This window comes from Antennarius striatus, chromosome 10 (assembly GCF_040054535.1).
Source record: "Antennarius striatus isolate MH-2024 chromosome 10, ASM4005453v1, whole genome shotgun sequence".
Taxonomy (NCBI): Eukaryota; Metazoa; Chordata; class Actinopteri; order Lophiiformes; family Antennariidae; genus Antennarius; species Antennarius striatus.
Window position 1 is genome coordinate 870,982 of NC_090785.1, and position 26,519 is coordinate 897,500.

Here is a 26,519-nt window from a genome sequence, read left to right on the forward strand (position 1 = left end):
AGATGGCATCCGCTAACATGCTAACACGTTTAGCTTGGAAGCTACAAAGATGATCAGTGAACCAGAGGGGAGTGATTTTTTTGGGCGATTCGTTCTTTTCAACTCAAACAAACGTTGTTTGATTTCCCGCCGCTTCATCTTAGCTAACGTATCCGACTGGGACCGCGGCGCGTCCCGCGTGAGACAATTCTCGCTAAAACACGGACCTCACACACGCGTGTTTAATCGTTCTTGTCACTTCCTTCACGGCTGGAAGCTTGAAGCGTGACGCCGGGATGGATTTTAGCATTTAAGACCCGTCACAGAGGAGGAAGACGAGGATGAAGGCGTCCTCAGGAGACGCCGCCGAACGACTGATGAGCATCAAGTGGGATTAAAAACACCCCTCCCCCAACCTAACAACCCCCCCACAGTAGATACTTAAATAGAGACGTCATTAAACAAATTAAACATGTCCATGTAGCTCCGCCCACGCTACCAGCATCGCTAAAATCTGAGTAAATTAGAAAAAAGTTACAGATGATGTCATCGTGATGATGTCATCACTTCTATTGGTTGCTTTGAAACGGCGAATGGAAAAAAAAGAAAAATTTCATCCGACGCATGCTTTCATCCGCTTCATCCAACCGGAGGTGGCGGTTATTGGCCTGCATCACATGTTGGCGCCGTGCGGAGCGTGACGCGAGCCAAACGCACCGATCTGCATACGGGAAGCGTGATGAAGCGCAGTGAAGTCCGCCGGATGCGTCATTGGCGGGCGTCGAACGGGGGGAAGCACTTCCTGTTTGCCCGAGAGCGGCGGCGATGGCGGCGGGCGGAGCAGCCGGGTCTCTCAATATTTAAGGTGGAATGGAGGAAACGCAGGCGGCTTTGGAGTGCGTTTGATTCATTATTCAGCGCGCGCCTATTCTCCGCGTGGCTTTCATGCTGCGTGGAGGAGATAACGGCTCGGCGCCACGCTTTAATTCTTTCGCATCGCAGATTAGAAAAGGCGAAAAAGAGGAGAACATCTTCTCCCTCTGCTCCTCTTCCTCCTCTTCTTCATTTCTTGGCATTAAAAAACGACGAAGAGACGCCTGGAGTCGAGCGAGGAGGAGGCGCTTTGATAGCAACGAAAAATAAGACGAAGAAGAACGGAACCACGACGACCACGGAATCGCCCTAACCTCCTCCTCTTCGTCGGTTCATCCGACGCTGAAAAGACGAAACAGAGTTAACAGAAACCTTCGCCGCCGTCCGACGCGTTTTAATTGGTTTCCTGGATCGTCTTCAGTCGCTGCAGGAAGTGTGTGACGAACGGCGACACAAATAAATCCGTTGCTTCTGTTTCCACCTGCAGGAGAGGCTTCGTTTAATATGCAAATGAGATTTGCCTCTTTCTGCTCCATAGCTCCGCCCCCCGGCCCCGTTGGCTCCCGCCCATCGAGATGCAGGCCAGAGACGAGGATGAAGAGGGATGGAGGAGGAATTCATAAAAAAAAACAAAAGAACTGATCTATCATCAGAATCAGACGCTTCGCTCTGATTGGTCGAAGCAGGAGGAAGCGGTAGCTCCGCCTCCCGTCTTGATGTGGTCGTCCAATCAGAGCGGCTGGATTAGGAACGGAAGAAACACGTTCCAGCTTCGCGCAAGCTGGTTCTGGAGGATGACAGAGGGCGGAGCCTGGGGCTTTCATCTTAACATGGGTGTGTCTCATCATCATCATCATCATCATCATCACCTGCAGACGGCGTGCTACTTCCTGTTTGTGAGTTATGCTAACGACGGCTAACCTGACCATCACGTGCTGACGCCCCACCCCAACTTCCTGTCGGATCTGCTGGAGGGGCGGGACCCAGGTGACTTAGGGGCGGAGTCAGCCTCCTAACCAGAGCCATTCAAGCTGATTCAGATCATGTGATCAGGATCAGACGTTATATATTGACTATGTTCCAGTGAACCGGACGTCTCAACCCAAGCCCCGCCCCCTTCCCGGCCCCAGTGGGCGTGGCTTTACTCCACCGTCCTGTGGGTCTCCAACAGAAGGACGGCAGGTCAGCTCCGCCCCCCCTGATTAGCGCCGGCAGCGATCGCGGCCCCTCCTGGTGGAGCAGTGTTGATGATGGCGGCCCTCTGAGGCCCCGCCCCCTGGAGCGCGTGAAGCAGCGGAACCCCCCCCCCCCCCCTTAAGGTTACAGACTCCTCTGGTGAGACACTGATGACAAGGACAATTTAACGCACCGCTGCTTCTCCTTGACTTAACCACACACACACACACACACACACACACACACACACACACACACACACACACACACACACACACACACACACACACACACACACACACACACACACACACACACACACACACACACCGTGTGAATTAAGTTTAATAACAGAAGACAAAACTTTGCGCTCCCTGGGGGGACATTAGGAGGTCGCCGCAGCAGAAAAGTGGAGGAAACACCGAGAGACGAAGATGAAGACGAGCAGCTGGGAATATTAACGACCAATGGGAGGAGAGGAGGAGGGGGAGGAGGAGGAGTGAACGCATCAGCTGCTGGTTCTACTTCCTGTAGGCCTTCAGAGCCCACAGGAAGTAGAATCACATCATTTCCTTATTTTCTATCTATTTCTAGCATTTCATCTTTATTTGGTTCTGGGTTTCGCCTCTGTGGCCGGGGGGGTGAATGGTTGGGGGGGGGTGTCCCCTTCAAACCGCCACACGCCATCCAAACCCTCCGGACCTCGACTCAGCCAGCAAGGGTCAGAGGTCAGCAGGAAATGGACAGGAAGTGGACCGGAGAGGGCCGAGTGGGTGTCTGACAGTTATAACTGGAGCAGAAGAAGATCTCCCCCCTGGACAGCACTTCCCTCCCCAGTACACACACACACACACACACACACACACACACACACACACACACACACACACACACACACACACACACACACACACACACACACACACACACACACACACTGATGTGATGTGATGTGAAGGCGGGTCTGTTTGCGTGCCGTTTGCAGGCCTTAACTGACTTTTTCTCCCTCAGCTTTGCCTGCAAGGCGTGGCCCCCCTCCCCCCGCGCTCCCCCTACTCACCCCCCCACCCCCTCAATACAAGCTGCACCAATCACACGCTGCCGCTTATTTCAAGTTACCCAGGAGCAAAACAATAGTCTGGTTTTCATCTACTGTAAACGCCGTAAATCACACGCCGACAGCGAACGCATCACCACTGACTCACTGGACGCTGCAGGAACTTCTTCTTCTGGTTTGCCGTCGGCTCGCAAAAGCAACACCGCGGACAAAATGCCGATTTAGCCACTTTATGCTAACTGAGAACGTGACCCCACCCCTTCATGTGACCTTTGACCCGCAGCACAAACAGGAAGGAAGAGGAGGAGCAGAAGATCCAACAGGGGGGTGATGTCACAGCACTCCATCCTCACCTCTAATGTGTGTGTGTGTGTGTGTGTGTGTGTGTGTGTGTGTGTGTGTGTGTGTGTGTGTGTGTGTGTGTGTGTGTGTTGAAGGGATATTACTCTAAGTGTGTGTTCAGCGGTAAGCCGAGCCATGTTCCGCATTACAAACATAAGTGATGCTTTGCCCTCCAACTGTGTGTGTATGAGTGTGTGTGAGTGTGTGTGTGACAGGGTGTGTAAGTGTGTGTGAGTGTGTGTGTGTGTGTGTGTGTGTGTGTGACAGGGTGTGTAAGTGTGTGTGTGCTCTGCATTAAAAGCACCGGCGGAAGCGCTGACCCGTGTTTGCCTCGGTGTGTTTTTATCTCTGCCGGTGTGACCCGAATGGTAAATACAGCATCCTCTGCAGTGTGTGTGTGTGTGTGTGTGTGTGTGTGTGTGTGTGTGTGTGTGTGTGTGTGCTCTATGACTTATGAACATCAGCCTCAACATGACCCGATCTGTGTACGGGCTGAAGGACTTTGTATCTTGCATATCAATGAGTGAGTTATCTGTGTGTGTGTGTGTGTGTGTGTGTGTGTGTGTGTGTGTGTGAGATCCATGCCGAGAGGTTAATTGAGGGGAGGGCCTCTAAACCGTTGCCCAGGGAGACACTTTTTCTCGTTGGTTATTCAGCTCCGCCGTCGGAGGCCCCCCTGCCGGGCCCCGGGGCCGAGTGTGGCCCTCAAAGGGGTCGAGTGTGGCCCTCAGACGACCGGTGAATCCTTCAGCCTACAGAGCAGCGGCTAATGGGAGGGATTAACCCGACAAACACACCCCCACCCCCTGTGGCTCCGCCCCTCTGGTCACCTTCATCTCGTCTTTCGTCTCCTCTGATGTCATCTCCCTCTTTTCTTCATCACTTCCTCTTCCTCCTCCTCTTCTTCACCTCCATCTCTCCTCCTTCACTGATCTCTAAAAAGCTCCGCCTCCAACATCCAGGTGACCATTGAGTCAAGGGCTGGAAAAGATCATCTGTGTGTGTGTGTGTGTGTGTGTGTGTGTGTGTGTGTGTGTGTGTGTGTGTGTGTGTGTGTGTGTGTGTGTGTGTGTGTGTGTGTGTGTGTGTGTGTGTGTTGGGCAGTGGATTATCCAGGTTTCAGGATTGGGCGCTCACCAGCAGCCGAGCGGAAAGCTTTAATGAGTAGTCGCTGTTTACTGAGGACATAGTGGGACACACACACACACACACACACACACACACACACACACACACACACACACACACACACACACACACACACACACACACACACACACACTTCTGGATGCACTAATTTGTTTCTGTCTTTGTGAAATCGTACCTCTGTGTGTGTGTGTGTGTGTGTGTGTGTGTGTGTGTGTGTGTGTGTGTGTGTGTGTTTGAACAAAAGCTTTGATCAAAAGGTCCTTTATCGTTTCTGCATCAAACAGAAACATCAACGGTCTTATTTTTTTATTTTTTACCAATAAAAAATAAAAAGTCGTTTAAATAATTAAAGCCTTTCTTACTTTTATTTCTCTGATCGATAATCAATACGTTCCGATCACTGACGTGTTTGTTTGATTCCTGATCTGAAGGGGTGGGACCTGGCTGCTGAGGGGGCGGGTTCAGCAACAGGTTGAACTAACCAATCAGAATTGACATCATCAGAGGAGGAGGAAGAGGAAGGAGAGGAAGTGGAAGAAGAAGACTTCCTGGAGTCACGTCTGAGCTGACTTCCTGTGGGCGTGGCTCAGGGGGCGTGGTTTCTACATTGTTTTCTATTTAAGGTTAGAAAACGAGTGATCCGTTGTTTGTTTGTTTGTTTGTTTGTTTTCTTTTTGTTGTGATGCCGTCAGAACCAAACAATAACGAGTTGTTTTTGTTTATGTTAAAACCTGATCATCAGACGTGGAACACACACACACACACACACACACACACACACACACACACACACACACACACACACACACACACACACACACACACACACACACACACACACACACACACACACACACACACACACACACACACACACACACACACACCTGATGGTGATTAGCGTGGGGACTCGGGGATTCTGGGACTCCGGCCTCGGTTTTCATTAACAGCCATAAACACAGTTCTGCTGCCTGCTGGGACCACCGGGGGCTCTCTCGCCCCGTGTGGGCCCCGCCCGGGCGGGCGTTGCCCGTCTGACGGGGGGGCGGGGGGGTAGAGGTGTTGTTTATCTCGGTAGTAATTAAGCTCACAGTTTGGCTTTAATTAAAATATAACAACACGTTCACACACCGCGGGAAAAACAAAGTCTCCGGTCCAGGTCAGGTGGACACGCCTCCCAATAAGACCCCGCCCCCCTACGGCAGAAATCCTCCAATCAGAACCTGTCTCATGTTCTAGAGGATCCCAGACTCCTGGAGTTTTCCATGAACCAGAAACCAGTAAAAAACTACAAAAACACACCTTTAGACCACGCCCACTTTCAGTGAGGTGGGCGTGGTCTAATATCTAACACATGTCAAACCGTTTGACGCACCTGAACATAAATCTATACGTGAGGGAACTTTTCCTTCTAATGACACGCCCTCTGTACTCCGTTTCTATTGGCTGAGAACCAGATAAGTGGGCGGGGCCAATGAGATCAGTGAGGTATTCAGAATTATTCTCTACCACAAATATCCTGAATGTTCCTAACATATGGATGCCTGACGCTCTCATGGGTGTGACCTTTGACCTCCTGAAGTACACACACACACACACACACACACACACACACACACACACACACACACACACACACACACACACACACACACACACACACACACACACACACACACACACACACACAGGAACACAGGTGTGATATCAGGACTGGTTTATTGTCGTAAAAACCTCTGAATATAAAGTACATTCACATGAGCGGCCTATCACGGCTACAAGAACACAGGCCCCGCCCACACGATTCAGAGGGGGGCGGAGCCGACGGGCAGCGGAACCAGCAAAGCCATGAAGGATAGATAGATAGATAGATAGATAGATAGATAGATAGATAGATAGATAGATAGATAGATAGATAGATAGATAGATAGATAGATAGATAGAGAGATAATGCTGGTTAAACAGAACATTAAGCTAACTTTCACCGGCGCTAACAAGGCTTCATCCTCATTCCGATTGGTTGGACGTGATCAATTCATTAGTTTATTCCAAATAGACCACTCCCACAATTATTCGCCCATTGAGCACTCAAATAATTTTTTGTGTTTAAATTAATCATAAAGGATACTAATAGCGGAGGAGGGGCAGCCTCAGAGTAGCGGTGAAGGTATGGATCAATAATCAATAATCAATACATGAGTTTCAAATATTCATTTTTAAAATAAGCTTGTGTTAGAAATAAAAAAGTTGTCACACAGATCGATTGAATAGGACCGACGGCGCTGAAGCTAGCACATTTCACAGGCGATAAACCCGCTGAGGAGCGCCCTCTGGTGGAGGAGCGACTACCTCCACCATATCTTTGGCATTTCCGACATTTTTTTGTTGCTTTCTTCTACTTTTACACAAAAAAATCGACACATAGTCAAACCGGGACGACGCTAATGACGTCATGATGCTAAGCTAACCACCTCCTAAGAATCGCTGTGACAACCTAGGCTAAAACAGAGGTGCGCCACGTATCCTGGGATACATTTGGGAATGTTCCTTTAAATGTGCAGGAATGATGAAGATGAAGATGAAGATGAGCAAAAAACGTTTCCACCACAGTTCCTACAAGAGTTTCTATTGGCCGGTGCGAGGAGGCGGGGTTCAGCTGATTAACTGCCGTTCATCCCCACCCCCCTGACGGTCAATCGACGGCTACAGGCGACCAAAAAAAGGCGGAGTCAGAAAAGAGGCGGAGCCACCCAGAAAACGTGACCCTGGGAAAACGAGGCGTTCTCACACTGCAATAACCGGAGGAAGAGGAGCAAGAGGAAGAAAAATCCATGAGGAAGAGGAAGCCGATAATCCACAGCGATTGGACCAATCCGCTCCGACTTCAATTAAATCCACGGAGAGTCGAGAGGCGTTGGAAAAAAGACGGTAATTCCTCCTTATTCCGGACATTTTCTCCGTCGTGTTTTTTCTCTCGTTTGCCTTTTTTTTTGTGTGATTTGATTCTCCTCGACGGAAAAATCGAAGCAAAAAAAATTTTGTAAAAAGAAAGAAAGGAGTTCACAACCACAGGCAGGAAGGAAGGGAAAAATCCTCCGAAAAAAAAACAAAAACCTGGAGGACTTAATCGGCTTTCTTTTTGTAAATTGGATGAAGGGCAAACGAGGCTCTAGATGCTCTTTGTGCCGTTAGTTTTGTCTTTTTTGTCTGGCCCCCCTCTCCGGCTCGGCGCTCGACGTCGCTCCACCTACAAGAGGATAGACACGAACGTCTTACACCTCAAGAAACGAGCGCAGAAAAAAACACATTCCATGCAAAATGTCTCATCAGTGAGGAAGAAGAGGCAGACAAATTAAAACGCTGGAGGAAGAAATGAGGCTGATTAAAAAAAAAAGGCTCCAGATGGGAGGAACTGAAAACAAAACGGGATTCATCAGGAGATTTTTGTTAAAAGGGAGGAAAAATACATCCGGAAATTAAAATAATTATCGCCCTCAAAAGCGTCAGAGCCGAGGCTGATGGGAAATTTTTTAATTATTCGTCTTATTCTCACGACTACCTGGTGCTCCTCCTGATGAGTTCGATCCAGTTTTGACCAGTTGATGTACAGATAGACACGCCCACTCCAATAAGGGGCGTGGCTACCCCAGACTCATTTGCATTTTCAGGATGAGTACTGCAGTGTCAGCGTAACGCAGAACACACCGAGTCAAATGCTTGAACCTGAACGCATTTTAAGAGATTACGCCCTAATCTGACCCTAATCTGACCCTAATCTGATCCCCTAATCCTTTTATTTTCTCCTCCTTTTTTCTTTTCTCCTCCTTTTCTTGTCCCTCTTCCTCTTTCCCTCACCTTCTTCCTTCCTCCTCCCTCCCATCACCCTGTTTCCTTTCCTCCTCTTCCTCTGTCCGCTCTCCTCCCTGCTCCTCCTCCTTCATCCCTCGCTCCTCCTCCCTCCCATCGCTCTGGCATCTGTTCATCATGAAAACACACGGCTGGACGTCGTTCTCGTTTAGCGCCTCCTCCCCCTCTACCTGCTCCAGAGGTTGTCTCCCGCCGGGTGCGTTTGTTCTACATCATCAGCACCTCCCTGCGACCTTCGCCCACCTCCTCCTCCTCCTCCTCCTCCTCCAGATGTCATTGATCGGGGAAGTGGGTCACAACAGCGCTGAATCAAAGCCCGGTTACACAACGCTCGCAGGCAGATTGCGACAGTCATTTCAGTGTGGGGTAATATTTCGGGGGGGGGGGGGGCAACAGCTGATGTTTGCAGGTGAGTCTATCGCCTGAAGACCTGACAGACGCTGGAGGTGCAGGAGGTGAAGATCCCGCCTCAGCGATCTGTAAACACTGCAGCGATTAGCAGGAAGCTAAAACGCTAATTGAGGATTTTGCGACGCGGAAACTTAAAAATCCATTTTCGACTCAGTGGCAGGATAAACAGAACGATCACAACACCAAAGAAACAGATGTTTAGCTGCTACTACACATGCTTCAAACTCAAGGCCCGGGGGCCAAATGTGGCCCTACACATCATTTACATGTCCCGAGAGAGCATTTAAGGTCAGAGTGTCTAAAAATAAATCAAAAGTGTGCTCTGAACTAAAACTACATTTCCCACAATGCAGTAGTTCAGCCCATCTTAACTCTGACTAAACGTAGTGAACAAAGTTAACGTCCTAACTTGTGTCTGATGTTATTTTTCTTTATTGATTGATAGTTTGATCCTTGATTGATGGAATTCTGTGGGTTTAATAACCTGACAAATTAAAAGGATTTATGTTAGAACAGAGAAACACGTTTTTTCAAGTTACAAACTGAAATGTTTGTAACTTGAATAATTAATAAATTCAGTTATTTAACATCAAGGAGTAGTTACATTTATGTAACATTACATTTATGTAACATTACATTTATGTAACATTACATTCAGTTACATGAGCAGCAGTATGGTTTCATGCCAGAAAAGAGTACTACAGATGCAGTATTTGCTCTGAGGATGTTGATAGAGAAGTACAGAGAAGGTAGTTGGTGTGAGAGAAGAGGATGAGAAGACAGGGTTAGATGGAGGACACTGATTGGCTGTGGAGACCCTGAAGGGAAAAGCCCAAAGGAGAAGAAGAGACATGTAGTTACATTTATAAGTTACTTGTGGTCCTTTGAGGACAGCCGTTATGCTGATGTGGCCCTCGCTGTAAATCAGTTTGACCCCCCCCCCGCGCTAGAGAGTTGAACACCGGTTCGGCGCCTAAGCAGCTGATGCTAACCAAGAGTTCCAGCTATTCGCGGGGTGCTAACAGTGTGTTCGGCCGTCCGCAACAAAAAATTACGCAACGCGCTCAGCAGGAGGCGGAGTTGTGGCGCGGGGTTTCAGGTTTAAAAGCGCCGCTTGTTGTTTTCCACGGATGAACGACATCAAAGCGGAAAACAGACGGATTGGAGATGAAGGCTTACGTCCGTCAGTCTGTTCAAAGAGAGGTGATAAAATCAGATCTCCTCCCAAACGCTTCCTCTGAGGACGAACGCTTCACACGGACCGCACACGGGCGGCGCATAAAGGTCGCGCTTTAGTTCGAACGCGGACAGAAGGCGGCGCCACGTGAAATAAAGAACATCTAACAGGGAGGCGTGTCAGCAAACTCCTCCACGCCTCTCCGTTCACTTAACTAGACTTAAACTGGCTCCGCCCTAAATGCGGGAGAGACCCGCCCCCTCAGGATACGCCCAGCTGCTCCGTATGCCATCACTGCTTCCTGATGTGTTTATTTTGTTTTACTTGAGCCAAACTTTGTGTTTCCCAGCAGACAGGGTCAGGGGTCAGCGTGGGGGCGGAGCTAACGGCGGTCCTCCCAGGTGAAGAGTTGACAGCCGATGATGGATGAAGGGGACACCGGCTCAAGGAGGTCCTGATTGGCTCTTTAGTCCCAGATCTGGACGGACGGGCCGGAGGAAGGATGTCGCGTTCCGTCGGACAGGATTATTAGAACGTTTAGAAGATGTCGGATTAACGGAAAATCGATGGCCGTTTGTTCCGATTTACGGAGGATGAAAGGAGTTCAACGGTAGATAAATAATCCCAAAGCACTAGCATACAGTTATTGACATACAATCACTAGCATACAGTTATTAGCACATGGTTAGCAGCATACAACCACTAGCAAAGCGCTACTAGCATAGAGCTACTAGCATTAATATACAATCACTAGCGTACAGCAGCTAGCATTCAGTCACTAGCATATGGTTACTAGCACACCAATAACAGATCAGACGGCGTGACTTCCTGGTGTGTTCCCTGCTGCTACCCGGGTCGGTCTGAACCCACGTGGTTCTTGTGATGACTGTCTGTCACCTGCTGGCTCTTAATCAGGAGCTAATGGGCGTGTTTAGCTTCGCTGCTACAGCTAGCGCCCCACCTGGGGAGGCTACAGGGTTCCGGGTTCATTCCCCCCTTTGATGCGTGTCTTCCTCTCATTGTCTCCCTCACTTCCTGTTTCCTGTGCAGCTGCTGAACAAAACATTAGAAAGAGAGCGTTGACGTTTATCCTTTAATGTGTCATTTTTTGTGCACAACGACAGCTTCAGACACTGAATCACGACATTCTCTGAAAGCAAACGTCTCAAAAGTTCTGGACGGTTCTTTGGACGGAGAAGAACTGGACTCATAGACCCGCCTGAGACGGAGCAGCTCCACACAATAGAGAACACAATGAGGCAGAACAAGCCTCTACCTTCCTGCCTGCATGAAAGTCTCTGCATAAAGGACGAATTTCCATGCTGAGGAAAGCGCCGCTGCGACCCGACACCCCCCCATCCACGATAATGAAAAGGTCGTTGTTCGCCGGTCTGCTCTATTCACACCCTCCAGCTTCCTTTTCACGCTGCCCACAATAGGATGGATGTGGATGGAGGTGCTGCAGCGCCGGCCTCCTCCGGAGGTTTCAAAGCAACCGCAGACGTTTCTCCAAGAAGCAGAGATGTGACGCTTCGAGTGGGTTTCACCGATCTAGTGAAGGACGTCTTCAACCTGGTGGATCTGTTTGTTTGTTAGCATGGGCTAGCCTTTTAACTGTGGATCTGCTCAAAGCCACGGGTCCAGGGTTTTTCTCACATTGCTAGAGAGGACTGACCCCCAACAAGACCCAACAAGACCTACCAAGACTTAACAAGACGAGACAAGACCCAAATATACCCAAAGAAGACTAGAAAAGACCCATCAAGACCCAACAAGATTCAACTAGACCCAAATAGACCCAAAAAAGACGCAACAAGACCCATCTATATCCAACTAGACCCATTAACACCCAACAAGATCCAGCTAGACCCAAAGAGACCCATCCAGACCCTTTCCAAGATCCAGGACTTCCTGGCCCTGGATTTTGGTCCAGTGGTTCCCACCTTTTTTGCTCCATGAACTGATTTAAAGCCAGACATTATTTTCATGACTGGCCTTCAAGGTGCGGTGGATAAAACAAAAAGACAATATGACTAGCATACTAACAGTTTTTTGCTAAATATAGTAATAAAGGTGAATCCAGTTTGGAACTTCATTAGCAGCGTCCTCATAACGTCAAACTGATGTTTGTTGACCCACAGACCGACTGACCCACGGACCGGTAGCGATTGACACACGAACCGATGCCGGTCCCCAGACCAGGGGTTGGGCACCACTGATGTACTTCATCTTTAATGGATAAAGATCATCAAAAAACCTGCAATGTATTAAAAAAGCGGAGAGACCTCTCCAATCCGTTTGGACCGGATCCAGAATTTAATGGCTTCTTCTTGGAACGAACCCAACGTGCCAAGACTCCACGAAACGCTGCCAACCAATCAACATGGAGCTCACACACATGGAGAACCTCCTCGAACGACGACCCATTCTGGTCGTCGTGGTGACGATCAATTAAAAAAATGGGTTCCTCTCCTGGTTGGATGTTCCCGGACACAGGGTAATAGAAATACGATCATCGGAAGCGTCTCGTGGATCGGATCCAACGTCTGTTGGAATTCCGTCTCGTCTTCTTTATCCCAAAAAACCCTTTCAGGAAACATTTTCCAGATTAATTTCTTTTCATTTCCAGACGTGATTCTTGGCTAACGTCGTTTAGCGTGACCTTATTTGTCCCCGCCTCTGAACCGGAGTCATCAGAAACGAGTCGGCTGCCAACCTTACGCCTCTCGCACATCATCCGTACCGTCTGCCTGTCACTGCTACTCCATCAGTTAGCATTAGCTTATTGCCTGGCGTTGGCTAGTGCTGTCAGCCGTCAGCTGCGTCTTTATTGGCTCGCGTCGGGCTTGTTGTGCGTTGCTCATCCTTTGAATTTATGTTGTTTTTTTATGTCTGGCTGTTAAACAGATTTACTGCCGACGAGGCTCAGGAGAGCGACGCGGATGTGACGGCGCAGAGACGGACGGCGCCGGCTGACAGAGGGACTCCATTCCACAGAATTAAATCAGTTAAATGGCCGTGGAGAGCGGCGAGAAGCTGGACGCGTCTGCCGGGCTGAGGAGCACTCAGGAAAACGCCTCAAAGCGGTTTTATCTCTTTCTTCTCTCCTCCAGCCCCTCCCCTCTCTGTGTTCTCTTTCAGCCAATCACTGGCTTCCACCTGGTTTTGTTGGTTCCATCGGTTTTCACCTCTGCTGACCCGTGAGGTGGTCATGTGGTATCAGCAGGAGCACCAGCACCTGCAGGAGGCGGTGGATCTCTACAGGCAACAGCAGTGGCAGTCGCCATGCTAGCAGGATTAGCGTTATGTTAGCAATGTTAGCTACATGTTAGCAGTTTTTTTAGCATTACCCATAGCAAAGTAGCTTCTAGTATTTATAGTGATATTCTTGACAGATGATATTCATTTGTAGTATCGTTCTTCCCCATATCAGAGTATCATCAACAGTAAAACAGGAAGTGAAACAGGAAGTTGATGGAAGTGCTTCCTCTCATTTTGAGCGCATGAAGAAGAACGTCTGTGAACCCAATCGCCATCAGTTTGGGGGCGGGGCTTTGTTCCCTGTAAATCTGGGGGCGTGGCTTTTTTCATCTGTCAGTCTGGGGGCGGGGCAGTGTTCCCTGTCAGTCTGGGGGCGGGGCAGTGTTCCCTGTCAGTCTGGGGGCGGGACTGAGTTTCCCATGTCTGGGGGCTGGGCTTTCTCTCCTGTCAGTCTGGGGGCCGTGTCTCCTGTGCCTCCCTCGGCGCGCCGCTGTCTCAGATCCAGACTTCAGACGTCTGTCGCTCCGAATGGAAATAAAATAAAAAATCTTTTCTGACGAGAACAAATAAAAACGCCACTGACGGGTTGCCTTGGCGGAGGTCGCCATGCCAACCCTGCCAACCCAATCCTTTTAGCAGGAACGCCTCCTCCTCTGCTCTGAGTGGGGGCCGGAGGACATCCTGCGGCGTGTCGGAGGTTAGCGCTGAGTTGCGCTTCGCACTGAAAGACGTGATTGATACATTACATAACAGCGGCGTTCCGATCGATCGGTGGCGACTTCATTCAGTGGAAGCTTAACAAATATTCCTTTCAAACGTCAGACGACAGTTTAAAGGAGGGGGTGGCCATCGATTCTCCTCTTTCTGTCCCTCCATCCTTTCTGTTTTCTTTTCCTGCCGTTTTCGGTGTCACTTTCCTCCATTTATCTCTTCATTTTCTAAAGCGTTTCAAAAATAAACCTGAACACCTGAAGACGACCATGAAACACGTCCAGACTGGTGATGTCACGTCCTCTATTAACTCCTTTAAACCTTGTAAAGACGCCGTCTCCACTTTAGCTTGACGCTAACGCTAACTGCTGAAGCTGCTTGGAAATTTCAGTCATTTTCAGGTCTGTAGATGTAATCAGATTACCCTCCAGCCTGTTCCAACCTACACACCTCCCTCTGGGGTGTTTCTGCTTTTAGCTCGGAGGCTACGTGAAGACTAGCCTCGTCTTCTTTTTTAGCTATTTATCAGAACTCTGCAATTTTTTTTTAGTGGAAGTCGTAGTCCTGCGTTGGCGCATCTGAATACATCTTCATACATAAAGCAGGACTTGAAAGGGTTAAGAATAAGAACATTTAAATGATGTACAGAATGTACGCCGCTGATGTGTGCGGCGTTTAATGAGCTTGGCGTGGACATTAGCATGAGACGCTAAAGCGTCCAAACAAACCCAGCGGTCGCTCGAGTGAGCCCGCAATTAGGTCAGGAAATAGCTGCTGAATCCAGTCCAGAACAGCCGAACCACTTCAAACGCCCCCGCGCACAAAGAGAGGCAGCGCTAGCCAAACACACGCGCTAACGACGACGCCGGTTTGGCGTCGCGCCGGCGAGGAAAAGATCCATCCCGTCTTTTTCTTCTCAGGTTTGGGTTTTTTCCCTGTGACTCGGACGCTAGCCGTCAGTGATGGAGCGCTAACGAGACGGCGCGCGGCTAATCAATCCGTCGTTATGGCAACGTGTGATCTCCATTTGTTCGCCCAGCGGGAGGATCTGATTGGTTCTGATGAAGACAAATCAAGTCAGACTGGACCAATCGCTGCCAGAACTAACTGCAAATAGGAAATTGACTTCCTGTCAGAACGGTGAGGTATCTGAGGAAAACACACACACACACACACACACACACACACACACACACACACACACACACAAAACCTGCTATATATTAACTTCTTGAGGGAGGCGGAGTCTGAGGATGAGTTTGACTGACTGACAGCTGTCAAGTTGAACAAATCAAACGAACCCGAGCGGCCAATGGGAGCGGAGACACATCTGGCGTCCCTCTGGCAACGCCATCAGAGGATGATGTCACTGAGGCGCCACGGCGGCTAATGAGCTTAAAAGGTTTCATCATGAGCGACCAATCAGCAGCCGGGACGGAGCGATGAGAGGAGGACGAGGGGGAGGGGGAGGAGCCAGAGGAAAGGTTGTCGTGGTGACTTTGTCATCCTCTGGGGGAGGAGCCGCTCTGCCGCAGGCGAGGTGACCGTGACAACAGGGACGACTCACTTCCTGTTCGGTTGCACGTGTCATCGACACGCCCCCCGGCGCTGTCCTCATCTCCCACACCGGCCCGTGACCTTTGACCCCCGGTCCTCTGATGATGCAGCCTGCCAGCGACATGACGGATGCCCCCGCTAACGCTAACGCCAGCAGCGTGTGTGTGTGTGTGTGTGTGTGTGTGTGTGTGTGTGTGTGTGCGCATACAGATAATGGTAAAGAGACTCTAAACACCTCAGAAGATGTCCCCTTTTGATGACATCAGAAACCAGTTTCATCACCTGACCTTCATCACCTGACCCTTCATCACCTGACCTTCATCACCTGACCTTCATCGTCTGACCTTCATCACCTGACCCTCAACCCCAAACCAGGAAGCGTCCCCTCTTGAGGGATTTCCTGGAGTGAAGCCGTGAAAACCGTCGGAGCGTCACTGAGCGCACTCAGAATCACCAAGCAGACCGCCGCCCTCTGACTGTCGAGGAGGAAGAGGAGGAGGAAGATGAGGACGATGAAAAAGACCAGGAAGAGGAAGAACAAAAGGAAAAAGAGGAAGAGGAGGAGGAAGAGGAAGAGTAGGAAGAAAAAGAGGAAGAGGAGTTAGGAGGAGGAAAAGAAAGAGGAAAATGAGGAAGAAGAGGAGGACGAAGGGGAGGAAGATGAGCGAGACGAGGAGGAGGATGAGGAAGAGGAAAAAGAGGAAGAGGAGGAGGAAGATGAGGAGGAGGAGTAATGTCTGTCTGGTTTGTGGATCTGAAGCGACTCCAGATGGAGATAAACTGATGTTTGTTCACCTGTCAATCACCCCCCCTGCCCCCCCCTCCGGGGTAGAACACATGGTGGGGTATTAAGGTATAAACCCTTTGTCTGTCCATCCCATTGGATTAGCAGGATCTGGCTCTCGCTGTGTGGCGACGACGGCCGATCATCTGCCAGGGATGACGATCTAATCCAACCGCAGGTAGGGAGTGGATCAGGCCCCGCCCACCCAGCCAGCCGGACGCTACCAAACGCCAAGAAGGTCGCATAACTCCCGACCCCACCGTGACCTCTCTTCTGATTGGCCACCATCGGCAGTAGTTTATTTATGCGCCGCCAGAAGTTACGAGCTGATCAATCCGGACGGCGGTAAATCAAGCCGTTGCCAGGGCAACGGGAGACTCTGATATACGTCCGCCATCCGACGGAAGGGCCGTCAATCGATACGTCCGTCGATTTAACGGCGGGAAACTGATTGGATCATGACTCCGTCAGGAAATGGGCCCGTCAGCAGGAAGCGGCAGCGTTAGCGCGGCGCTAGCGTAGCGTCTCCTGCTCACTTTGACTCAAACCTTTATTTAAAACGCCTCGGATTAAACGCGGTAAATCCGACGCTCCTTTGATTCCGTGTTTCCATCCGATGTCGTGTGTTTACGAGCGTTCAGCCGCATCGCTCTCCTCCTCTGGGTCATCATCTGGCTCATCCCTCCATCCCTCATCCCTCCATCCCTCATCCCTCCATCCCTCATCCCTCCATCCCTCCGCCGGGCGGAGTCGTCTCTTCTTCCTGCTTCCTGTAAGCTGCTTGTAGCACAAATCACATTTTAATTAGCTCCATCCCGGCTAACGACCTCCTCCTCCGGGATTACCTGCCAGCATCCGTCTAATCCCTCCGTCTGCCTTCATCCCTCCTCCTCCTCTGACCTCCTCCCTCGTTTCTTCACTTCTATCGTTCTTCACGCTCCATACGTCTGCTCGGCTGAAGCTTTTTGTTGCTTTCCAATAAAACTGCTGCGTGTTTCTCCCCCCATTTCATTTTCCTGAAGCTTTCATCCATAAATTTCCTCTTGGCGTTCAGAGAATTTAACGTTATCCATCCACCAACACGTAATAAAGAAAGAGATCCGGTCTCACTGATGTCGTATCCATCCGCCAACAGATTCTCGCTTGTATGTCACACAAAAATATGAGGAGAACAACGGTTCGTATCTGAAATATAATAAAGTAGAACCTCGAAGGTTCTACTCTATTTGGAACCCATCAAACGGAACCGAAGACAATCAGATAAAGAATCAAAACCAAAACTACAATTTCTTCACCGTTTCCACAAAAATTTCCCAGAATCTTTAGAAAACAATTTCCCATTCAACCATTGGTGGTAAAGTCAGTTTGGGAGGTGTATGGGAGGCTCCTCCCCCTAATCCACCCCCCCTAATCCACCCCCCACTGTGTCGGATTCAGGATGAAGGAAAACCTGATTAACTTAGGAAGGATCTTTACGTTAATTCTTGGCAAATAAGTGGATTATGGGGGGGTCACCGTGGATTAGCCGTCAGTTTTTGTTCATCTCAAGCCCCCCCCACTGTAATCTGGTCTAAATCCTGTAAGGCGGGGCTCGGGGCCCAGACGTCGTCCCGCTGTCGACTTCCTGGTCTGAGGAAGAGGATCCGTCTATCCTCTTCGTCTGCTCTCATCTTCCTCCCTCATATTGCAAAATACCACATCAAAGCCGGCGTTGCCATGACAACAACCCCATCCAGACCGCCGTCCTGGCTCCTAATTGGCCGTGTTGGCCGAGGGACTCCGAGGTTACCTGGCGGATGAATATGAAGTTACTCGGTTTGGAGCTCTTTCATCGCCACGCAACGGCGCCGATTCGTGGGCGGCGCCCGAAACAATGTGAGGCGGAATAATTGGCGTTCTCCAGATGGGAGGGGCCACAGCAGCGCGCGGCGAGAAGTTGGGGTCACGGCGTGTGGTCGAACCGCAATATAGATGAAGGAGGAGTAACATCAGAATAAAAGTGTGGTATGGAGGCCAGGTGCATTATGGGCAGTTAAGACAGACACAATGACATCATCCTCCGGGTTTTATACCTGAAAGATTTATCTCTAATGTTCACATTTTTATTTTAGTTTCAATTCCAGGTTGATTCTAGAAAAATGTCAATTCTGCAGGTGGGAGAGGAAGATTAAGAGAAAGAGGAAGAAAAGGAGGAGGAGGAAGAAAAGTAAGAGGAAGAAGAAGAGGAAGAGGAAGAAGAAAAAGGAGAGAGATAGGAGGAAAAAAAGAAGAAGAGGAAGAAGAGGAATTTTTTTTTGCAAAAACAGTATGAACAGTATTGTTTTTATTCTCCTCGTCCTGGTCACATAAATTGCAAGTTTGAAGTAGAAGGAGAAGAAGAAAAAGAAGGGGACAACAACGACGTTTAAGAACAAGAGGAAGAAGAAGAGGAAGAAGAGCAAGAAGAAGAGGAAGAAGAAAAGGAAGTGAAAGAGGAAAAGGTTGCTTTGAGACGTTTTCACAATCCTGGTTCCAATGAACCCAAACGGCGGCGTCAAATCGAGGCCCGCCATGTTCCCTGAAGGTGGCTAACGCGAACCGTGCTAATTGAGCTCAGCTGTCACGCTCATCAATCAGCGGCGCGTTGAGCGACGGGTCGGGAAACGCTCAGCGACGTTTTAATGAAAACAATACGGGTTTAGCAAGCGGCACCGGCCGCGGTGTGCTGCTAAGCTGCACATTAATTACTGAGCACATTAATCTGGGGGGGGTAATAGAGGGTGGGGGGCAGCGGCATGTGACCGACGCACCTTAAGCCTCGGCTAATCTCCGAGACGACGGCCGCTTTAATTCTGATGGAGAAGTTTCCGGTAGAGACATGAACGGGTCGACTGACGGCGCCTCCGGCGGGAGCCGGGCGGGGTGCGAATGTGGAATCAAACGCACCCCAGTTCAAGTTCCACTAGCTGTAAGGAGAAAACAGAAATTTCCAACAAATTATTTTTTCACGAGTGAAAATAAAATCGTGAAACTTCAACAATGGTGAAGTTTTTTTTTTTGTTTCCTGCCGTCAGACGAAGAGTTTAAGTTTTAGCATCTGCTGCTAACTTTTTAATGACTCATAGCTAAGCACTCAGAAAGTTTCCTATAATGTGAGAGTGCATCAGGTAACATCCCCCCACTCCCCACATTCTCACTGTTTCCATGGTGATCAGGTCCCCACTAAGGGTCACAGCGGGACCTCGGAAAAACAAAGTCACACCAGGGAGCCGGCCTCACTTGTGTGTGTTTGCAAGTGTATGTGTGTGCGTGTTTTTGTGTGTGTGTGTGTGTGTTTGTGCATGTGTGTGTACCTGTTTAGCTGAAGTAGCTCACCCCATTAGCACTCTGACATCACCTCTCCACACACAAGCTCCACTCATTAGCTTTGATGATGCAATGCTAACCTAGCAACCAGACCTGTGGCTAACTCCCCTGCTGGTTCCGCGCTCTCGTTGGATGAGTTCCCGGGGGTCGTGGCCTCGTGTTTGCCCCCCTCCCCCACACCGGCCGGCCATCTGTCCCGGAGATGGCGCCTCGACTCCGCGGGAACAGCTGCTGGCGCGAGGTGGCGGCGGCTAACGGGAGCCAGGACCCGATGGGAGGCAGCTTGAAGCGAGACGCTTTCAGCTCGCGCCGCTAAAGCGAGCCGTCACATTCTGTTCGTCTGACCGTTCGGTTTCCTGCGGGGTTCACAACGAAGTTAACATCCAACGTTAAAGTCGATGGATGGAGCTAAAGCTAACGTCGGGACGCGAGCCAACAACCTCCCCTCTGTGAGGTCAGAGGTCAATCAGCCCTGGCTTGTCCTGCTAATGGCTGAAGTCGTTGTCGAATTGGACGGCAGATGACCAGCGGGTAGAGAAAGATTCAGAGGTGATGACTCAGCGGTTTCTTCTAATGAGGCGTTTTCACGATGAACTTTCGTAAAAAGACGACTAATAAACTCTTTACCTGATTAATGATGAGTCATCGTGAGTCATGATTGGTCAGGGCGTGGTCAGCTGACCGCATGGAAACAAGAAGAACAGGAAGTACCGGACAGTTCATCAAAAAGTCAGGCTAACGTAACGTCGCCGCTAACAGTTAGCACCCAACCACAACTCAGGAAGAGAACACAGACCCCGCCCCCAAAAATACATCTGTGGGTCTCCACCTGGACACACCTGGACAGGACCGTGGGACACGCCCCCTTGACTCCGCCCTGAGCCCCGCCCCTAACGTGGCCAGCTGTCCCTGCAATGCCCGAGAAACTGTCCAATCAGAATGCGGCGTTTGCTGCAGCCCCCCCGCTGCTGCGCATTGGTCGAGTGCTGACCGATTTACTGACACACACACACACACACACACACACACACACACCGATAAGCTCAAGTAAACAAGCACACCTGAAAAATAAATCCGACCCCCCGCCCTCTCTCTCTCTCTCCACCCCCTAGGGACGAGCGAGGACGTCCAAAGAACTCGGGCTGTTACTATAAGGCTTTTTGACATCACACACACTCCACACACACTCCACACACACTCCACACACACTCCACACAAATAATAAACAGAGCGGGAGGTTCGGTTCCACAGGGAGGAATCACCTCTTCTATCGCTCCACACACTCCTTTTATCTACTGGCTAATGAGGAGCAGATACACACACACATACACACACACACACACACACACACACACACACACACACACACACACACACACACACACATCCTCAGGACTGCAGTTTCATCAGAACGTCTCACAGCGAGCGTCCCACTTCCAAAACTATGGACCACTGCTTACATCATTATGTAACGCTGTGACTGTGTGTGTGTGTGTGTGTGTGTGTGTGTGTGTGTGTGTGTGTGTGTGCCTTTGAACACTCGGCCTCTTTCCCCCCAGCGTGAAACGTTGTAAAACTCCGGGCCGTAATAACGAGTGTGTGAACGGCGAGTGGCGTCCGACACACGCTTCTTCTTCATCATCATCATCATCATTAAACAGGAAGTGAGGATTCTGCCGAGTCGGCAGAAGCAGGTACAGGTAATGAGCTGCCATCACACCCTACTGCAGAAGATCAAAACCTCCAGGAGGCTCCTGTTTCCTCCTCAAGGAGAAACCTGGAACACCCTGGAACCCTCAACGGATCTAGGAACCACAACCCCCTCAGAAGGTCCTGGAAGACCTTTCAGAGATCCTTGAAGCTTCCTGGAACCCTGGAGTCCTGGAAGGTCTTTGAGGTCATGTTTGATCGAGATGGAACACATTTCCCATAATGCACCTCAAGATGAACCCAGAAGGTCCCAGAGGAACCAGGAAACACTTCCTGGTTCCTGGAGAACATCTCTAGAGACGTGCTACTCCCAGGTGTCTCCTCCAGGAGGAACCTCAGGAACTCGACCAATCAAACTCCAGCGACCCCGAACCCGACTCCATGAGCCATGAAGATATGAGAGGGCGACAGAACCTTCTGGACGACCTTTGACCTCCCACACCGACTCCCCAGAACCCCCTCGTGACCAGAGCTGGTCCAGAACCTCAAAGCTTTCATCTGCTGGTTCCTCCAGGGAACATCTGGAACTCGTCAGAGCAGCTGGAAACACGAGTTCCCATGATGCATGAGGGGGGCGGGGCCTCCAGAACACCTCTTCCTCATTAGAATCAACTGAAGCAGGAAAACCACGGCACTTTAAATATTCAAACTCATCTGTGACTTGCTAGCTACTACCTGTAGCATCTAGCTTTAGCATCTAGCTGTAGCATCAGACTGTAGCATCTAGCTGTTAGCTGCTACAGCTAGATGCTATAGATAAATTTTACAACTATTAGCTATCTGTAGCATATAGCTTTAGCATCTAGCTGCTTGTTGCATTTAAACCTAGGTGCTACAGGTAGACTGCTAGTTTGTAGCATCTAGCTGTAGCATCTATCTGTAGCAGGTAACAGCTAGATGCTACAGCTAGATGCTAGCTGCAGACGGTGCAACAAAGGGCGGTAACTCATTTCCCTGACAGCACCTGAATGTCATCAGGCCCCACCCCATACGCTTCTAAACCAATCAGAGGACAGCATTCTGTCCTGTTCTGACGTCATCGTTTCACTGGAATCGTGTTAAAGGGATAAATGAAACCTGACTCAGCAGTTGGTCAGAAGCGGCTAACAGACGCTAACAATTACAGGTTTATGAAACTATGTGTGGCTGGAGTGTTCCAGCACACACACACACACACACACACACACACACACACACACACACACACACACACCACATGAAGAACACGCCACACACGTTAGCAGATGTGTAGCAGCAGCATCACAGTGATGACCTCATATGAGGTGTGTGTGTGTGTGTGTGTGTGTGTGTGTGTGTGTGTGTGTGTGTGTGTGTGTGTGTGTGTGTGTGTGTCTCTCTGACCACAACAACTTGTCCATCATCAAATCCCACAAACTTCCTCCTCCTCCCTCTCCCTCGGTGTCCTCGTCTCCCATCCGTCCATCGCAGACAGGAAGTGGGTGCATTAGCGGCGCGAGCACGCGTGATGGGATTAGCGTCCATTATCCGACCACTTACAGGAGGGAGAGGGGGATGAACGAGGGATGATAGAGATCTCACCGCACCGAGGTTCATCTGGAGCTCAGCTCACAACAGGAACGGATGCCAAACATTAGCCTGATGTTCACGTAAAGCTACGTCAACCTGCTACCCGGGCTAACGAGTGTGAATGCTAATTGTTTGATGGAAGACAAAGAGAAGGAAGCAGGTTTATTCAGGCTCTGGTGGTAAATGGAGCATCACGTCTGGATTATGTCCAGATTACAGTCCTAATCTATAAACAGCAGCTTAATCCACCAATCAGAGCATCTGCAGATGAAAAGAATCTGAAACAACACCATCGCTTTGGAATGCAGAATAAAAACGATCATTATTTACAGGCTGAATAACGTTTTTCAAGATCTAAAAATTGCTACAAGCTATGCTACATTCAGTGATAATTGCTACGCTAATTTACGTCCAAACAAAAACAAAGCAACAACTCCTCTCCTAAATGCTAACATTAAAGCAGGAAGTCCGATTATGTAAGAGCGGTGAGCTCTTAGCATTCATAGCATCACACCTGTGCTAACATGCTATCGCTAACAACTCTGTTTTGGCCTGTTAGCAACGAGATGTTAACGTTTTGTCCTCAAGACAAGGTAGAAATGTTTTAATCAACATGTTAGCACCAAGCTAACAACAAGCTAATTTGTACTTGGATGCTAAATCATGCAACTCAGAATGAGCGGCTCACCGGGGTCACATGACGCGAGTCTGCCTGGACACTCCGCCTCCAAAGCCTTTCATGAAAGCATGACGCCGCAAATTCCACGGCAGGAAGCCGCAGTGAGGACGGATGACTTCCATCTTAAAATGCAACTAGCAGCGATCAAACGAATGAGGGATGAGGGGGCGGAGTTATGGATGAGGGTAAATCAACGGTGAGCTAACGGCGCCGGCGGTCCGACGCGGCGCGGGGGGAATGCGTTTCATCAATCTGTCTGAAGCACTTGAGATCTGACCGATCAGCTGAGTGATGGATCGATACGTCTGCAGCTGATTGGCCGCTGCAGGTAGCAAACAGACCCGGCTAACAAATGAGCCGCTTCCGTTCATTCCTGCCGTAATTATCGCCCGGCTCGGCGTCTGATGTTGAGATTTAATCACGGCCCGGATTCTAATTCCGAGGTCGGGTCGGAGTCCTCACGACTCGCCACGAATTATTAATGAGATCAATTAAAGTCGTCTGATTGGACAAAGATGAACGTTTAAAGTCCCACGACAGGTTGAAACGGTTCCGATCATCGACCGGCGGAGCCTCAGAACCTCCAGGGGAACCGGGGGGAAGACGGTTCCACCGGGACGGAACGGGACACGTCGTTCACACGGCGTCTCCATTCTGAGACGGAGAAAAACGTTCACTGAAACGAACAAAACAAAAAATTGATTTCAGTCTCGTCTTGAAAAAGGTTACAGAAGATTTTTCATGAAGGAAACATTTCTTGTTGAAGTGGATCCTGTTCTCTCACCGGCAAACCATTACACGTAAGAAGAGCACGGAACAACGGTTACACATACGGAAACGGTGTTACACATACGGAAAACCCGTTACACACACGGAAAACAATAGAAAACCAAAGCGTGTTCCATTAAAGTCACGAAAGCAACGAGCGCCTACATGCTAACGCTAAACCCCAGTTCAAACCTGATTCAAACCCGATTCAAACCCGATTCACACCTGGTGCAGGTCACAACCGGCGCAACAAACCGGACACACACTTCCTGTCCTCCTGGGGACGCGCCCCGCGGCCGTCGTACGTCTGACCATCAAAGCGGAAGATTGTACATCGCCTCACACTCGACGTCACCCTGACCTCGTTTCGCCGCCACTTAGCTGCCCCGCCGCTACCCCCCACCCAAACGCGGGTGGAGGGCGCCGGTGGGCGTGTGACAGCTGTGAATAATCGTGTTTACAGACGGCGTTCGTACGACCTGTGGGTGGAGAGAGAGGGACGCTCGTCTCACCCCCACCGAGGAAGACAGGGTGACATTTTAAGCGAACCTCTCTCTCCCTCTCTCTCTCTCCAGTGTTTATTTTTCGCCATATTTAGCTAATTCCCTTTAGCGAGCTTAATTAGAGTCAGCGCTAACGAGGCGCTAACAGCCAAAGCAGAACAATGACATAAGTTTAGATAAAGACGTCGGAGTGTTTTTAGATGTGTTTAATGAATCCTTGGGTTCCAACAGATGGAAGTTGAGCTTAGAAGTGTTTGAATTGACATGGTAGCACTATGCTAACAACAAGCTAATGTGTATTTGGTTCCAGGCTAATCTGGGTTATGATTGAGTAGAGAAAATTAGCTTAAAAATTAGCAGGTTACACAAATTTGTAGCATGTCAAATAATATTAGCTTGTTCTTTGCTAAACTGACCACGAAATTCAAATGTGACATAAAAAAAATTGAGCAATACATTTAGAAAACTGAGAGACTTCTAATGCATAGCATTTAGCATCATTTAGCAACATTAAAACCAAAGTGTGAAAGTCTTCATGCTAGCATCAAGATGATAGCATGCTAGCTTGGGTTACAAAACAATCCTGCTAACATCAGAACTAAAACTCAGTCAAAGTTAGTCAAACAAAGGAAGTCCAAATATGTTTCTGCAGCTAATTTACAAAATATATGCTAACACATGCTAACTACAGCTAATTTCCCACATGCTAAACTGTCTTCAGTTAAAGCAAAGCAGAAAATACTGTGTGGTTAGCAATGTGTGGGATGCTAATCTCACATGTTTGACCACATTAGCATTTCTTTGCAAATCTTTATGGGGATATAGCATCACTGGCATCTCGTAGCAGCTAAGTGGCTAAGTGTGCTATTGCTCCCTGGAGCCGTTAGCTGATAAAAGCTGCTGTTCCGTGGAAGATAAATCAGGCAGACGTGTGGAAGCAACACGCTAACACAATAATGACAGGCTGACAAAATGCTAACCAGGGAGGATATTACCTTAGCATCCTGGCGGCTAACGCGTCTCGGCGGGTCCGTAAGTGGAGCTGATGGAAGGTTGGACTGGTGATGATTTGCATAATTGGGATGTTAATTGGTGGAGCGCTGGGAGTTGATTATATTGCATATTGATTGTGTTGCGCTGCTGTGAGGTCACACACCTCCTTAATGAAGGTATACACGGAGCAAGGGATTGTGGGAGTCTGATTAAAAATGCATTGTTGACATTCATGCTGACACGCCGCATTCTGACGGTGTGTGATGAGGCATGTGTGTGTGTGTGTGTGTGGGGGGGTGGGGACCCCACCTGGGCTTACCGTTCTCCGGGTGCTCCATCTCGCCGATGCTGCCGTCGGGCGTGGTCCTCTCGTAATGGTCCTCCGGCAGCGCCAGGGGCCCCAGGCGGGGCCCCGACGACGACTTGGAGCTGGGCGTCTCCGATTCGTCCAATCCGCTGTCGTAGTAGCTGTGCTGGGAGGCGTCCTGCAGGTCCTGCGCCTGATTGGCCGTGGAGAAGGTGACACGGCGGTGGGGGGGCTGCGATGGGGCGGAGACAAGACAGGAAGGGGCGGAGTTAGGTGGTGGGATGAAGAGGTTTGGATGATGATCGTGACGAGTTGGGGGAAA

At 49.6% G+C, this 26,519-nt stretch overlaps 1 protein-coding gene across 1 annotated transcript in view; it reads right to left on the reverse strand.

Moving 5' to 3' along the window:
- LOC137602552 (protocadherin-9-like) overlaps positions 1–26,519 on the reverse strand; it is a 72,486-nt gene that overhangs the window by 20,084 nt on the left and 25,883 nt on the right. The window contains exon 2 of the mRNA XM_068325393.1: positions 26,210–26,429. Within this exon, the coding sequence (XP_068181494.1) occupies positions 26,210–26,429 (220 nt within the window). The remainder of the gene's footprint in view (positions 1–26,209; positions 26,430–26,519) is intronic.